General features: G+C 29.7%; 1 protein-coding gene across 5 annotated transcripts in view; it reads left to right on the forward strand.

Annotated features, from left to right (window-relative positions):
• The window catches only part of LOC118199399 (ATP-dependent translocase ABCB1-like), a 196,362-nt gene that overhangs the window by 127,745 nt on the left and 50,222 nt on the right, over window positions 1–18,395 (forward strand). For all 5 annotated transcript variants that reach the window (XM_035371252.2, XM_035371253.2, XM_035371256.2 and 2 more), the window contains 3 exons: window positions 5,611–5,789; window positions 11,077–11,304; window positions 17,651–17,822. In XM_035371252.2, the coding sequence (XP_035227143.1) occupies window positions 5,611–5,789; window positions 11,077–11,304; window positions 17,651–17,822 (579 nt within the window). The remainder of the gene's footprint in view (window positions 1–5,610; window positions 5,790–11,076; window positions 11,305–17,650; window positions 17,823–18,395) is intronic.

Consider the following 18,395-nt stretch of genomic DNA (forward strand, 5'->3'; position numbering starts at 1 on the left):
AAATTTGGGAAGCACTGATGTAAGTACATTAAGATGTAGAAGCGTAAAAATACTGATGGCGTAGATACTTGATGCTTAGAGTGTCCATCCATTTTGAAGAAGAAACAGTCGAGACGGATTAAATTCCATATTTATTTAAATTCACTTTTGTGGCAACAATTCACTTGGCACTCCAATCGTGCCTATTTCCAGAACATTTTTTATACTATGGCAATGGAAGCGAACATAGATGATAGCAGAAGTGTCTTAACAGGATGAAAGCATAAGCGAGAAGAGAAAAAGAGTGTCGTAGTAGTAATGTAGAGGAAAAAGGGAGGTAGTTAAACAGTTTTGCTTTACAATTTAATGATTGGTCAAGAGGCATTTGCATTAAGCATTACGTAAAATCGCATAATTAATTTAAATGACTCAGTTTAGACCTATGGCATCATTACCAAGACAGAGAGAGGAATTCCCCAAATAAAGTGAAAAACAAAAGAGGTCACAGCCAATTAAAACCAGAAGTTTGCCTTCATATTTTTTATCTTACATACATATAGTTGACATAGATTTATTTTATTTAGATTTTCATTCTTTTTCATATATAAACTAGTTTTTGCTTTATTGAACTTGCGTATTATTAAATCAACAAAACAGAAAATTTTAGTTTATTTAAACTGTTCAAACTGAAAATCTTTCCCCCCCCCACCCTTTTAAATCTCACTGATAGAGAGGGAAAGTGAAAAAAAAATTAAATATTAAAAAAAAAAAGTTTTTTTTGTTAGATGATTTATCTTTTATTGTTATTTGCCAAAGTTTTCATCTTCTTCTAATATTTATAGAGCTCCGATTAGGACAACACAAATTGATACAAAGAAAATTTAAATATAGTCTTATTGTACATATTAAAGGGAATTTACTAACATAAAGGATTCATGTAAATACATCATAATATATAACATATGTATGTTCAAAATGTACAGGTATATACATAGTATTAAATATGATATGTTTTATAAACATGAAACCATGCACCTGTAATGCAGATGAGGCACATATCACGCATATTTAAAAAAAAAAAAAAAAAAAAAAAAAAAAAAACCGTAACAGTCTTCTGTTTAATTGTGCTGCCTCATTTACTTGCCTTCTTATTGAAAAGATGTCACAACATCATAATGTCGGCTGGCAACATGTCGTATTGCTGTTCAGCATACAGCTGTCATGATAGTGATAAGGAGTGTGCCCTATGTGTCTGCCGTTAAATATGGCAACCCTAGGTAGAAGCGCAGAGAGTAGAACAGAGACAGCTGTTCAAGGAGTAGTACGCATATTTGAAGTCTTGAAATAAAGATAAGTTTTTACTGTGTAATAAGTCTGCTGAAAGTTCTTGATGGATACAGTGAGAACGTTTAATGTAATATGAGTAACTAGAAACCTGTGGGATCTAGAGCCATTACCACATTGGTGATCCGGACGTGATTTGAACACGCAACCTTTCTACAATCATTACCACAGAGTAATGCCTTTTCGATCATGCTCAGTCTGTGTGGCTGATCTTCGTTTGAACAATTCCTGTGTCTTCATCATTAGAACTTTCATTATGTGTGACTTAAATTTACAATGGTCTCATCAAACAGTTTAAATTGTTCATCATTTTGCATCGAGTCATTGATATCTTTATTCGTTACTGCCTCTATAACTTGTATCTGGTTTAAGATAGCTAATTCTTTATCATCTGCTTCTTGAGTTTGTGTCATTCTTGTGTCATCATCAGTCGATGAAATATTTTCCCACCTTTTCAGAATGATAGATTATTTCATGTTGTTTCATGATTCTCCCAGCCAGTAAATGACATCTTTCAGACTGTGTTAGTTTTCAACTAACTGTTTTGTTTTTTTTTTTATATTTTCTAATAAGTGTTTCAAGAGCCTGTGTTTATCAGTTTCATTTTAGGTATTCTAAAACTGCTTATGCCAAAGGCTGAATCAAGGTGTAATGCCAGGGGTTACAAAAATAGCCCAGATCTCTCCACTAAGAATTCCAATGACATTCCACCAATCAGCTGGGAGCATTGTCTGAAATTAAGACTGCCTAATGGGGCAAATTTTTTTCATCTGAAAAATCGCCTAACACTTAGTACAAACTCCTCATGGAACCATGACTTGAATACTGTTGAATCTATCCAAGGGCTTTTCTGATTTGTGTACTTTACAAGAAGGTTATCAACATTCATATTTTTAAATGTCCTTACCCCTATAAGTTTAAACTTATTATTTCCAGATTGGTTTACACAATCGTTACATGCCAAAACCTTTTCTTTATTTTGTTTATATTCAAGAGCTGAATGTCCTTGTTTTGATGCTAGTGTCTTTCTTGGCAACATTTTAAAAATTCAGCTCCATTTCTTCACAGCTATGACTTTGCTGTGCCCCCCCCTTTTTTTTTTCTTCTTTTTTTTTTCTGAATGGTATTATCTAATTTGTTAATAAAGAAAGTCGCTGTACCTGAGTTAGCAGACAAATATCTCCTGCAATGTTTAATTGTTGCACGTCTGTGACAATGCCCTCTTGTTTAAACTATTTATTATTTTTTACAATGATCAAGTCAACCTTTGCTGATTCCTCATCATCATGCTTTGAAATGCTGAAAAAGTCCAAAACCTTACCTTATGATATCATATCAGATAGCCCTTCTCTCTCGTCTGCTGAAACCATAATAACAGCAGATCTGATTTCATAATAGGTATTTTTTATTCCTTTGCATTATCATCTTCAGTTGCATGTGCACGGGAGTCATCCATTTTTCACTTTTCTTTCTTTTCCTTCTACTGTCATCAACTGTCACTTCATCAATGCCTAAACAACTACCCACTTTTTTAAACATTTCACATTGATCTAGCCTGTTACATGCAGCAAACTTTTTCTAGTGATAAAACCGCATGTTTTCTTCTATCAGTCATTTTTCAACTGTGCTATGTTATTGCAAAACTAGCTACATACTCTGACTCCAGGGCAAAAACAAAAACTAACTGATTTTTTTATTCAAAGTGTACAAGAATCTAGGCTGTTAAGTTCAAAGTAGTAATGATGGAGTTCTTATTTCTGTTGTTTGAATTAAATTAAATTGAAACTCAAGTCTACATATTGTTTATCTTTATGAGTGAGGCTATTTTAACTTTCTTTTATTATTATTTATTGCATTTGGCTCAGGTAACACAGAACCTCAATTAATCAAAACTCGATTAATTGGGATTCTACTGTACTATCTTTATTATTTAGCCTTAATAAATATTGTTCATGACAGATGGTATTCATCAAGCATATAATATTACCTAAAGTAAGTAAAATCTCTATCCAATTTGTTTAACCCATTTTTCTAAGTTATTAAATAAAGGAAATGATTAAACTACACTTTTGCTGTAAGTGTTTTTAGGTTTCTCAAGTGTCTTTTTAAATAAAGTAGCATTTGCTAAGAATTAAAAAATATCTTTTTTCATTATAACGCTATTAAATTTCATATCATTTGAAAATGTTAATCAGCATAGAACACAGCATTACTTTAAAATTTTATTCACAGTTAATGTGATTTCAAAGGAATGAAGATAGGACACCATATTTAAAATGATATGTAAAAAAAAATAAAGTTAGACAAATTTCTTAGGCTAATCTTTGGAATATGGTAACAGGTAGTTTGGCGACATTTTGGTAAGGCGATAAAGGTTACTACCTAGGACTTTAGCAGTGTACATGCATAAAGTTGAGTGTGCGCAATGCCATTTTTGTGCAATTCTGGGATGTTTTTTTAAGTGAAAATAGGTCGATGTGTACATGGATACCGTGTATGTGCAATTCTTAAAAACGCGGCAAGCAGTGGGCGATTCTGCACTTTCTCCCAATTTCGCACCTAATCTTCGTCATGACTAAGCACTTTTGTTCCATAAAAGTTCTAGCATAAGCGTAATTCGGCTAGCAGATTGTTGGAAAAAAATGTTGAGTAAAAAAAAAAAAAAAAAAAAAAAGCCTTTACTTCGTGAAAACAAAATGGTGTCAAAAAACTAGCAAGTTTCTGTAGCAGGGTTTGTCGCCAAATAATCACCAAGTTACCATAATCCGAAGATTAACCATTTCTTATTTTGAGGTGAGGATAGTTCAGCCAAATGTATATAAATTTGAGGCAGTGGGGATTCTGATAATTTATTATTTTACTCAAAGTTCCTGGCTAAAATCCTGCAATTAAAAATACCAAATTTAAAAAAATAATATATTTAAATTAAAAGTACCATATTATGAAAATTAATTGGTATTTTTTTATTAATAGGATGCCAGTCATAATTGTGCACTAAATGTGGTACCCTGTTTAGTTAATCTTACAAGCAGCAATTGATCTCATTACAAACAAACAGGAAGAATGATCATCTATCTTAGATTTTTATTTTGACATTTCTAGATTTTTCTTTTGTATGCATTGTTTTTGTTATTAAAGTTGTGTGGTGGTGTTGAAAGATTCCCCCCCCCCAAAGAAAGAATCTAAATGGATTACACAGTTTGATAATTATGAAATGAAGATGAATTTCAATTAATCTTTTTTCCAAAGCAGCAGTATTGTTTATACAAGACTTCTGTAGGAAAACCAGAAAATGAAATTGTATTTTACTATTACTACAACTATTGAATCAGTAAGTACTGCTGCAAAAAATCGTCTTGAAAAAAGAAGGGAGTTTACAGAGCAGATGCTGGTTTAAAGATTCATACGTACCTTTATTAATAAATATTTGATTTATTTACTTCTGTTATCAAGAATTCACATGTTTAGAATTCTGCCAACTGCAGGCATTTATTCGAGCAACTACAGGCATTTATTATGTATCATTTTCTTATTTGTGACTTTTAAGTGTTTTGTCTTTGTTTTTTGGATTTAATAAAATAACCTTTCTTTTTATAAAGTTGTATGTGTTGTCAGGGCAATCATTCCTGTCTTACACCAACATATTTCACACCAAAATTTATGTCTGGTGTTGGTTTGGTGTTTTTATATGTGATGTTTTATGTTTATGTTTAGTATTTAGCGTTTCAAATCCATAGAAATATCATAATATCATAAATGTAACCATAGAAATTAGGTCTAAATTTGGTGCTAAATTGCACCTTGTTATCCAAAAACTAAAAATTAATCTTGGAAGTAAAATATTTTTGAAAAAGAAAATTTGATTAACTGTATATATATTTATATTTGGCACTCATTAATCAACTTTGTTTAGGGCTTCAAAACACTTTTCCCTTGACAAGTTCTATTTGAAGTGTTAAACAAAAAGATTATAGCTTTTATTACTTTTGGTTTTGGTTATATACAAATATCATGTGTTTTATATGATTTTACTCCTTAAGTGAACATTATTTGATTCCAATTTTGTAATTTTCTTTAATTTGCATACTACCAGTTTATAATGTAACCCATAGAAATTAGGCTATCCTAAAATTTTTAATGCACAATATTATTCTTTTTCGTTTTGATATTATATATAAATCAATTTCAGTTCTTATTTGACTTTCATTTAGTAAATTTACTAGTAAATTTTTAAGAAGGGATTTTTTATGAACCATGTCATACTAATAAATTATTTCAATTCCTCAGTTTAGGTATTCAAGTAGTATTGACAAAATTTTAATATTTTTTGGCTGTGTGATTGCCATGCTTTCCGGGGCTGCTCTGCCAACTATAATGGTTCTGTTTGGCAATATCCTAGATGCTTTTGTTGACCATCATAGAATGCAAAAGAATCTGACGTCTTTTGATCCTACAGATTCTAATCTGTAAGTTACATTTTAATGTTGATTTTGTAAACAACTTTAAAGTTTATATACATTGAAATCTGCTTGTTTTAATGGGTATGATTTTCTCTGGCAATATAGGAGATCCGTTTATTTTGTTATTCTAATTATTTAATTTGTATGCTTAAAACATATATTTTATTTTAATTTAATATTGTAGCTTTTTAAATGCAGTTTCATCAGATTGAATATTTTTTCATTATAAACATTTGCATTTATAATGTTTAAGGTAATGAATCTGTTTTCTTATTTATGTACTGAAACTGCACCTAATATATAGGTTGGTGAGAGAGGTAGTCTGTAATTTAAGATAAAATCTTTGCATTTTTTCAAAATGTAGTTCACTATCATGAAATGAAAGCCAAAATTTTTATAATGACATATCCACTTGGCTAAGCCAGCTTTATGGTGTTGTCCCTCTTAAAGATTCTATGGACATATATAATAGAGCTTCATTACATTGAATTAGTTATCAACGTGCAAGTTGAAATTAATGTTAAATTTTCTTAATAAGTTGAATTTTTTATTACTTGAATTTTTTTTTTCCTGTTCCTTTCAATATTATCTTGTGGAAATGCATTTGTATCCAAAAAATAATCAGAAAGAGTAATAGATTACTAAAAAAACAAAATATTCTTCAGAATTAATTTGCTTTCAGCTGCAAAATGAATTATTAAGAAAATTTTCATATAATATCTTTTTGCTTGATGCATATCTGAAATTTCAATAATTTCCATGTGGAGGCAGATAGCAAATTCCCCAGCAACCATTATCAATGGGTTTTTTATGGAAATATTCATTTATGATGAATTTGTTATTGTGTTATTAAAGTGTGTATTATTGTTAAAGTGTATTTGCAAAATACATTTTAACAATAATAGGAGGTTCTCTAGAACAGCTGCTTAGTTAGCTATAATAAAACGTGTAAAATTAAGGTTTAAGAAATAAATTTTGAAGAAAGAAAGAAAGTTTGTGAAACACTCATTTGCCAAGATGATAGGAAGATAGTTCTTGAAAGGAAGAGAAGATCAACATAAAATGTGTATTTGGGTCATGCCTGATAAACATGGCTGAAATTAATAGATAAATGATGTTTATTAAATTAGTCTAAAAAGCAACATATTTTGAATTTTATGGAATTGGTTTTTGATATTAGAGTAGTTTTTGATGTCCATAACTTAGTCTTTATTATATTATAGTTACAATATGTATAGATATATAATACAGTTGTTAAATTAATTAATTAATTTTAAGATATATATTATTACTATATATTTCTAAGATGTATAATATACTATATTACTTTATGCAGTATATTTATGATTTATGTAATCTTACAAGTGTTGTTATTTGGTGAGGTATAATATCTGTCATGTATCATTTATGCAGTCTGACAAATTTTCTGCTTTCAGAAACATTATCATTCAATATAGGAAAAATCTTTCATTAATTTTTCAGAATAAAACTGTATGTTTCTGAATTAATTCAGCAGTTAAGAGAGAAAGCAAATTCTTAATAATTTAAAAATTTATTTTATTGTTGTTAAAATACCATCTACAGTAGAGACTTTCTAATTTTGGAAACCATCATATTATGCTATCAGGCCATTTTTCATTACATGACTTTTAAATGGCATATTTATTATATGATATTATATGACTTATTGTAGAAATTTTGCCATTCATAACTCAAATATCTTTAATTTACCCCTCATGATGCCTTTTAAATAACTGATTGACAAATTGGTATCATTCAGTGTATCATGAGGTCTTTAATTTATCATACAAATTGTAATTGTATTTATTTATCAGAATGAGTGATTAAAAAGCAGTAAACATGTTCCTTAATAATGATTTATATTATATTTATTTTATATAGTATGCACTATATCCATTTTATAATTTTAAGAGCTTAAAATTAGCAAAACAACAACCTTGTGTTAGGTATAGATATAATTCTCTGCCAAATGCATGTTGTTGTTTTGTCTAATTTCAAGTTTTATTTTGGATGGTTTCTCTTCTCTAATAATTTTAAGAAAATTTTATTGTTATTATATTTAATAAAAGATATTTCTAATGCCATTTATTAGATATTCAGTACAAAATAAAAGTTTTTTTTTATTTTTTAATATCTCTAACTTATGATTGTATATCTAGTTTATGTGGTTTATAATACACTTAACTAACAATTTTTAAAACATTTGCACCATTACTGTAATTAATAAAACTAGTTTCTAATACTGTATATTACATATAGCGGAACAGAGTAATTGTTTGTATTCCATTAAACAATATTTCAATTAAATAATGTGCTCTTGAAAATTTTAAAAGCTTTACTTATTCTGACCCACATAAAATAATATTAACCAAGCATTACAAAAATCTAACTAAATCTAACAAAACTGAGATTTTTGAATAAAATAGGAGCAAGTATTCAAGAACTTTAAATTACATTATAAATTTATATAATTTTGTTAGCATATCTATAAACTACTTCCATGTATATATGTTAGATGTGAATGCATGCAAGAAAAATTATATGTGTAAGCATATATTACTCTAAAGAACTGCTGTCACATACAGGCTTTGATCTACAATTTTTGGCATCCTAGACCAATATAATTCGTGCCCTGTATAAACAGACATATTAATAATTCAGAATGAAATATACCTTTATTTACCTAGCAGCTACTTAGCTGGTAGCTTTCGAAAATCTAGCCCAAGGTGATTTCCTGTGTGACCTATGCTTGAAACTGGCCCTGATCCATGTATACCAACGATGTCAAACTTGCGGCCCACAACAAATATTTTTGCGGCCCGGCCAATATATCGGCAAATAATAATATATAATAATAACATATCGACAAAGAAAAAAATGAAATGTTGCGGCCCACAACAAATATTTTTGCGGCCCGGCCAATATATCGGCAAATAATAATATATAATAATAGCATATCGACAAAGAAAAAAATGAAATGTTTACTGCTAAGTAATTAATGATAATTTATTCAGTGTTGTTAGATTACTCACAGCGAGCTAACATACACACTACTTAAATTACAAATGCGTGTGAGTAGCTTGCATTCAGCTACCTTCGGCTTTTGGGGGACACGTGTACTCAGAACTTGTACGCATCCCCCGATAGTCGAATGTGGCTGAACTCATGGTCTCAGTTTTCCAATCATAGTTTTGTACGATATATTGGTGCATGCATGTGCATGCACTTTGCTTTATTATTAATTATTACTTAATTCATATTGTTACGGATTTCATAGTTATTTATTTATTTAGTTTTTTTTATTTAGAATTGTAATTAGATTTGCTTCATGTTGCCTTAGCAACGCAGACGATTTTTGAAAAGACAGCTGCGTTGGAAGGTTAAAAATAGAACAGCGCGTGCATTTAATACCTAATAAATAAATATCTCGTAATTGCTGTTGCCATCCACAAAAATCCAGATATTTATAGATGTTTCCAGTATATTCGAGAAATTAATTATAAAGCTTATAAAAGCCGAGAACAAACAACTCATCTCAGTAGTAGCTGTAGTTCTAGCGAACTGTTTGTTTACTTAATGCTGTGATTGATTTGTAGGGATTTCGCTGTGAGATAGAATTAGTTTCTCTGTTTTGAATTGATTTTTGCATTTTGTGACATTTCGTTTGACATTTTGTGATATTGTTAGAATATTTTTGAAGAAATATTTCAGCATTTTGATTTATCTCTTGTGGAAAGAATAAATTTTTGTTAACTTTTTAACGTTAACCGTGTTTATTCCAGCCCTTTGTATTCAGTATGTCTATATCAAAACCAAGTGGTAGTAAAATTAAACGAAAAATTGTATTTTTTGCGGCCCGCCTAAAGTTCTAGTATTTTTTGCGGCCTACCTAAAGTTAAACCTTGTTTGTTTGGCCCAAGTGTACCTATGAGTTTGACATCCCTGATGTATACAGTACAAAGTCCAAAATCCATATGTTCAGTGTTTGAAATGATCTAAAATGTGCACTATCAGCAGTATTGAGCTGTCCCGAGAAGTCCAATTCTTGAGTTATCTACTGTATATGTGTTGAAGCAGTTTTATATTTCAGTAATAGTTGGAGATTTTTTTGTACTGTTATAGATGCAATGTATAGTTTCATTTCTGAAGTTTTTATAAAATGAGTTTTTCCGCCCCGTCAATAAGAAGCAAAAGTAGGTGTTGCTGGAAAGTGAAGAAAAATTTGTTTCTTCTCTTTGAAGTGTTCTTCTGTGGAACTCCAATCTCATACAAGTGTTTCTTTCTTTTCTCTTAGTGTTATTTTTAAAATTTAAATTTTTTCTTCTTTTTTTTTACTTCCCTCCCGTAAGGATTCTTTTTGCCTATGATAAAGCCCATCAGATTCAAGAGATGACTTAATGAAAATGTAGCAGTATTTGTTTTCTTCAAAAATTTTCTTCTGCATTAGAAGCAGTAAGAAACTATTATGCATATTTTAAGAAGCAAAATAATTAAGTCCTGTATTATGTTAAAATAATTTTTTAGCATTTCAAAATAATGATTCTTACTGATTTTGTAAATTAGATTCTCATGGTATTATCTAGAAGGTATCTCATTTGCAGCATTCTCTGAGCTTACATTTAGATGAAACTACTTTCAATCTGCAAAAGTTACTAGTAATAAGTTTTCAGTTATATTATTTAATTTTTGTTAAATATTGTTAAAATGTTATCATTAATACTACTGTTTTTTGACTGTATTATAACTGCTTATTTGTTAAAAATTAAATAATATTGCAGATTTATCGTTAGTGTTATTAAGTAATACTATTTACATCATTAAGTAAAAAAACATTTCATAACAGAATATTAATATATTTGTTTGCAGGCTCTTGTTATTTATTGTTATTTGTTATTTATTTATTTATTGTATTATAATAACCTCGCTGGGTAAAGAAAGTAAATTTATAAAATCCATGGAGCTCAAAGAAATTCAGAAATCACTGAATGGTATCTTGTCTCCTAGCTGCTTAGAACAGTAACAAAAATAGGATATCGTTGGCTGTTTGCCCAAAATGATTACTTGGATTCATTTGTATATTATATTTTTATTAAACTATTTTGGATAATAGATTTTTCATTAAAATGTAATAATGTCTGAATTTAAAATTGTTTTATTATAAAAAAGTCGTAAATCACAAAAATTTAATGTTATTAAAAATTTTATTTTATTATTATTATTTTTGTTATTTTATGAAATCACTTTTGTAATAACTTTTTATTTAATTTTTCAGTATCAGTAAAGAAGATTTTCTTTCTCAAGTTGCCAACATGTGCTTGTATATAACAATTATAGGTTGTATTGTTTTCTGTTTCAACTACCTTATGGTTAGTTTCTTCAGTATGGCTGCAGCTAATCAAGCTTTTAAAATCCGCTGTATGTTTATGAAATCTGTTCTAAGACAAGATATTGGCTGGTTTGATACCCATCAAACTGGTGATTTTGCTAGTCGTTTAACTGGGTAAGAATGTTTTTTTCAATTTCAAACAGATTTGCTAGTGGTAATAGAACACTTTTTGTGTATGATAGTTTAAAATGTAATGTGCATTATATATTATTTTATATTGAGCAAAAGGTATTTTGTTATTTAAGCTTACTGAAATACATGTTAAAAGAAAATTAAGATGATTTTATTAAAAATTTCTTGAAACTTTGTATGATTCTCAATATATTTTATATCTGTAATATTTAATATCAGTGAAATTTTTCAGTCTTTAAATTTTTAAATTTAATCTCTAATTTCAAGTTTATGTTATTTTCACTGAAACACAAGTCTTTTCAGTTTTCAGTTTATTTATCAGCTATTTCTATCGGGTTTTAACAAAAGTTTTTTGCCACTGCAAATATTGTCTGCAAAAATAATTCATGTTGGCATGTTTAATCATATTTTGTTAAATGATTTTGGCATCTGAAAGAAAGGAACTTGCTTTAAAACACTATATTGTTAAATTTGTGAAAAGAATGTCATTATCATTAAATACAAAGTGTTTGAAATGGAACTATGCTACCAGATTAGAAACATCATTTACTTCCTATTTTGTTGCAAAAAGTCAGCTACATAATGTCACCAAATCATGTGTACAGCTGTAGGTACTAATGTTGTGTCATATAACACTGGGTACATTTGGTACCGAAAGTTCAAAAACAAGGAGTATGACATTCAAGAAGCAGAGCTCTCTGGCCGGCCTACTGATGTTGATGAGGCCTGTTTGCAAAAACTGTGGAAGAAGATAAGTGTGCAACCACTCAAGAGCTTGCTTAGGAGCTTAATGTTAGTGCCATGTTCATTAGTCACGCTATGCATAGCATAAACTTACATGTTCAGTCACTGGATGCCACATGAGCTGACTCAAGCAGATAAGGACAGATGTGTTCGTGGCTGCACTAATTTGCTCGAATATCAACACAATGACAATATTCTGGACCAAATTATCATTTATGATGGAGAGTGGATTTACTTCAACAACACAAGCCGAACAGATGGTTGGTCTGCGCTTAGTGAGCCCATCAGCAGCATTGCAAAGCACAATTTGTTTAACAAAAAAATCATGCTTTTTATGTGGTGGGATTGCCGTGGTATTGTCCACAAAAGTATCTGGAAAAAGGTAAAACCTTTGACAGTAAGGTGTACTGTGAGATGCTAGTCCATACTGAGTTCCAGTCCAAAAAGGTAATGTTCCATCAAGATAATGCAAGATCTCATGTGTCTGCATTCACTGGTTGGACTCTGTACAGACTCAAATGGGATCTTTTGCCATACTCACCACATAACCTTAACATTGCTCCTTTGGGCTTCTATCTTTTTCAGACCTGCAGCTACATCCTGCTGGTGCTATTTTCCATTCTGCATAGGATGTCTGAAATCTGTTTTTGGACCCACAGCCATCACACAGCCACCAAGTTTCTGGGCCAAAGGCTTTAAAAAACTATCAAAACATTGGCAGAAATTCATAAATTTAGGAGGCGATTATTATTCACACTAAAAGTACTTCTTTGTTTTTTTTTTCTAACTTTATTTACCTTTTTTTTGGCTGAAAACTTTTGTTACAACCAGGTATATCATTCATGCATTCAAACCTTCATTTTTGCCCTAATTTATTTCTGTTATATATGTAACTGTTACTGTATCTATTATTATCTTTAACTATAACTGTAATATAGTATAATAGATGAGTAATGTAGAATAAACGATGTTTGTGTACATCTTGTAATCATCACTGAGCACGTACCCAACACATATAAAATACAACACATGGTCCAGCTCCTTGTTGATTAAAAAAGAAAATCTTTTTTGAAGAACCATGCAGCCTTGGTAAAGATGTTCTAAACAAAAACATCATGAGAAGTTATTTACTGTGAAATCGAAACTTATATCCCTGGTAAGTGAGTTGTTTATTTTTATTGGAAGTGGCTAAAAATACGTATATATAAACTATTTAAAGTCCTAAATTAAATATAGATGGATTAAAGCCACCAAGTAATCTAAGTTTCGAAGGAAATTTAAGCGAAAATTGGAAGAAATGGAAACAAAAATTCCAAATTTATATGTTAGCGTCTGGTGGTATTACTAAATCACCTGAAATTAAAGTAGCTATTTTATTGCATATAATTGGTGAAGAAGCACTTGAAAAATTTAATACTTTTAATTTAAGTGAAGAAGATAAGAAGGATGTTGACAAAGTAATTGAAGCTTTCGAAAATTTTTGCATACCTAAAGCAAACGAAAGTGTTGATAGACATATATTTTTCTGTCGAACACGACATGTAGGTGAATTGTTTGATGATTTCTTAACCGATTTAAAGAAATTAAGTAGCAACTGCGGATTTGCAGAATTAAAAGATAGTTTAATAAGGGATAGAATAGTAAGTGGAATTCTAAATAAAAATCTCAAAGATAGATTATTAAGGGAAGATCAGTTAACATTGGAGAAATGTATTAAAATGTGTAAAGCTTCTGAATTAGCAGAACTTCAGCTGAAAACTTTAACTGAAGAAAATAAAATAGAAGCTATCAAATGTAATAAATTTCGACCTTCAGAGGAAAAAAGTCAGCCTTGTAAGAAAGACTTTCATGTAAAACAAAAGCAACAAAGTACTAAATCTTCTTCAAACTATCAAGGAAATAAGTACAATAATCCAAAACCATGTAGAAAATGTGGAACTTTTCATAAGTTATACAACTGCCCTGCTTATAATAAGATTTGCTTGTACTGTAAAAAGAAAAATCACTTTTCTAAAATGTGCACTTTTAAAAATGTTAATGTTGTACAGAATAATTTAGAGCATGAGTTACATAATAATGGTAATGAATATATTTTAGGGTCAGTAGAAGATATAAATCCATTTTCTAAAAATAAAACCGAATGGTTTGAAAAACTAAAAGTAAACATATCTAAATATTTATTTGTTAAGTTGGATACTGGAGCTCAGTGTAATGTGCTACCATTGCCTAAATTTAAGAGAGAAATGTTTGACTAAATCAAAAGTCACTTTAAATAATTACAATGGTACTACAATTGATGTAGTTGGAAAATGTAAATTATTATGTGAAACATCGAAAGGGGACAAGGATGAAATAGAATTTCAAGTCGTAGCATGTGATAAAACTGTTCCAGCTATTTTAGGTTTACCTACATTGCAAAAATTAAACCCAATACAAAGGATTTGTACAGTAAATCCTGATTCTAATGAAAGGTTACCAGAACTTTTAAAAGGATATCAAGATTTGTTTAAAGGAACTGGGAATTTAACTGGATATACATATCATATTAAATTAAAACCAGGAGCTGTTGGTAAAATAGAACCCTGTAGGAACATTCCACTTAGCTTATTAAATCCATTAAAAAAGGAATTAGCAAGACTGGAAAAAGATGGTATTATAAAGAAAGTTAACCAACCAACAGAATTCGTGAATTCATTAGTGGTAGTAAGGAAAAGGGATGGAAATTTAAGAGTGTGTTTAGATCCTCAGCACCTTAACCAAAATATACTGAGAGAACATTATCACATACCAACCTTTGAAGAAATTTCATCTCAAATGACAAATGCAAAGGTCTTTAGTATTTTAGATGCAAACAAAGCATTTTGGCAAATTAAACTGTCAGATTCAAGTTGTGAATTTACTACATTTAACACTCCGTTTGGTAGATATTGTTTTTTGAGGTTGCCATATGGACTGAGTTCATCACCAGAAGTTTTCCACAGAAGTTTTTCTGAAATTTTTAGTGATTTAGAAGGAGTTCAAATATATATAGATGACTTATTAGTTTGGGGTAAAGATAAAAAAGAACATGATTCAAGATTAAAGAAGTTGTTGGACAGAGCCAGAGAAAAGAATGTTAAATTTAATTTAAATAAATGTAAATTTGGGCTGAATGAAGTGAAATATATGGGACATATATTTTCTAAAGATGGTTTAAAACCAGATGAAGACAAAATTAAGGCTATTCTAGATATAAAACCACCAAAAAATGTGAAAGAATTAGAAACTTTCCTAGGAATGATTACATACGTTTCTAGATTTATACCTAATGTATCAGAATTGACATCATGTTTAAGCGATTTGTTGAAAAAACAAGTTATCTGGAACTGGAATGCAACACATGAAAAAGCATTTAGAAGACTAAAAGATGTCTTGGTAAATAAACCAGTTTTACAGTATTATGATATAAACTTGCCAGTAGTTTTATCTGTAGATGCATCTCAAGAAGGACTAGGAGCAGTCTTACTGCAGAATAATTTACCAGTGGCATATGCATCTAAGGCATTAACAGATACACAGAAGAATTATGCTCAAATTGAAAAGGAAACTTTAGCTATTGTATTTGCGTGTGAGAAATTTCACCAATATATATTTGGAAAAAATATTACTGTGGAAAGTGATCATAAACCACTGGAATCAATTTTTAAAAAGCCATTAAATAAATGCCCTGTAAGACTACAAAGAATGCGTATAAGATTACAGCCATATCAGTTTGAGATAAAATATAAACCAGGAAAAGAACTTTTTATAGCGGATGCATTATCAAGATCATTCACTGATAAAGGATCTGATTTCTTTGAAGGAGAAATAGAAGCTCATGTTGGATTAGTTGTAGAATGTATACCAATGTCTAATGGTAAAATGGAAGTTTTTCAACTGGAAACAGAAAAAGATGAAGAACTACAAGTTTTAAGAAAATTAATTAAAACTGGATGGCCAGATGAAAAGTGTATGGTTCCAGAACTGCCAAAACCATATTTTAACTTCAGAGAAGAACTGTCAGAAGCAAATGGATTAATATTTAAAAATTCCTGTGTTGTTGTACCAAGAAGTTTATGAAAAGATATGTTAAGCAGAATTCATTATGGTCATTTAGGAGTAGTAAAATGCAAGATCAAAGCAAGAGAAATATTATATTGGCCAGGAATGTCCAAAGAAATTGAAGATTTGGTACTGAATTGTCAAAAATGTTTAAGTTTACAAAAAGCTAATACTAAAGAACCAATGATATCTAAAGAAATACCTAATGGTCCATGGGAAGTATTGGGAACAGACCTCTTTTACTTTCAAGGAAGGGATTATCTAATAGTTATAGATTATTTTAGCAAATATGTTGAAATTGGACATTTGGAAGATTTGTCAAGTGTAGCAGTGATAAAGCAATTGAAATCAATTTTTGCAAGACATGGTATTCCGAAAATAGTATATTCGGATAATGGTCCACAATATAATTGCAGGAAATATAAAGATTTTGCAAGAAGATGGAATTTTGAAACCAGAACTTCAAGTCCAAAATACCCACAGTCTAATGGAATGGTTGAAAGACATATTCAAACTGTCAAGCGAATGTTAGAAAAAGCTGTAGTTGACAACAAAGATCCATATTTAGTTTTACTGGAATATCGTAACTCTCCTATTTCAGATGAAATTAAGTCACCTTCTGAATTGATGTTTGGAAGAAAAGTAAATGGATTGATGCATATAAAAGAGAATTTCATCCAAGCTAAACAATATGAAGACCATAAACAACACTTACTGAAGAGACAAACCTTACAAAAAAGTTAATATGATAGGAATGCAAGACTATTAAAACCACTGAAAACAGGAGATCATGTTTACATAAAAGAGAAAGGGAAAAAACTAAATGAAAGAGGGAAAATTATAGAAGAAGCAGAAAGACCACGTTCATATAGGATTATAAGAACAGATGGAAGAACTGTAGAAAGGAACAGAAGAGACCTTCTTAAAGGAACTAATCAGGAAGAGTTTGCAATACAAAACAACTATGAGAATGAAGTTATAGATGAACCCGAGATACATGAAAATAGTAGGAGCACTACAAATTTAGATGTGCCTGTAAGTCCTTCAAAATCTAACAGAAGTGTTGTGTCACCAAATAGTGAAAGAGGTATAGTATCATCAAATTTTTCAAATGGACATAACTACGTCACTCGATCTGGTAGGACTGTTAAGAAACCTTATTATTTAAAAGAATATGTTTAATTTTACTGCTATTATTATTTTTTATAAAAAAGGGAGATGTTATATCTGTAACTGTATCTATTATTATCTTTAACTATAACTGTAATATAGTATAGTAGATGAGTAATGTAGAATAAACGATGTTTGTGTACATCTTGTAATAATCACTGAGCACGTACCCAACACATATAAAATACAACACAATTTCCTGATGTAATAGAATTAATGTTTTCCTGTGGTTTAACTTTGTCGATTGTATATATTTCTATTATGAATGCTAAAATCATCTACCTCTACATCTAAAATTTATTAGTAATTCTAATTAACTATTTTGATATTACAGTGATCTAAGTCGGATTCAAGATGGCATTGGTGAAAAAGTTGGTATGTGCATTAGCTTCTTATGTACAACTATCTTTTGTGTTTGTACTGCTTTATACTATGGATGGAAGCTGACACTTGTTTGCTTATGTATCATGCCTATTTTATCCATTGCTATGGGAATTATTTCAAAGGTATGAATAAAAAATAGTTTTTCTGAATATATTTAAGTCATATTTAATTTTAAACAAATTTCTCAATCATAATTGAAAAAAATCAAATTATTTCATTTGTACAGTAATTAGTAATTATCACACATTTATGTAATAGAATATTTACTTCTGCAATTTAGCTTTCAAGAAAGGTCTACTAGCTTGCTTTAAATTATCAGCACTTTTGGGGGGGAAAAAGAATGGAATACAAATCTACTCATCTGAAAAATACACAATGATAAAAAATTAGCAGCTAAAATGCTGTAGATAAGTAAATAAAAATATGTAAATTTAACTAAAATTTGCATTGCAGTACTGTTTGGTGACATTCTATAATTTCAAAATATTATTTAATGATTTGCCAGACAATCAATTTTTGAAACAAAAATGTAAAGAAATAAATGAATAAAAACATGCAGAATCTCAGTTTGTGTGCATTTTTCATATATAAATTTCCTTTGTTTGTATTTTATTTGTAAGTTATGATTAACAACATATTTGTCTTAATTTAGTGTTTGTTCACATAAAATCATGCAAGACAATATATGCTCTTTA

The sequence above is a fragment of the Stegodyphus dumicola genome, chromosome 5, assembly GCF_044657685.1.
Source record: "Stegodyphus dumicola isolate Sdum_Otavi_A_Nest chromosome 5, ASM4465768v1".
Taxonomy (NCBI): domain Eukaryota; kingdom Metazoa; phylum Arthropoda; class Arachnida; order Araneae; family Eresidae; genus Stegodyphus; species Stegodyphus dumicola.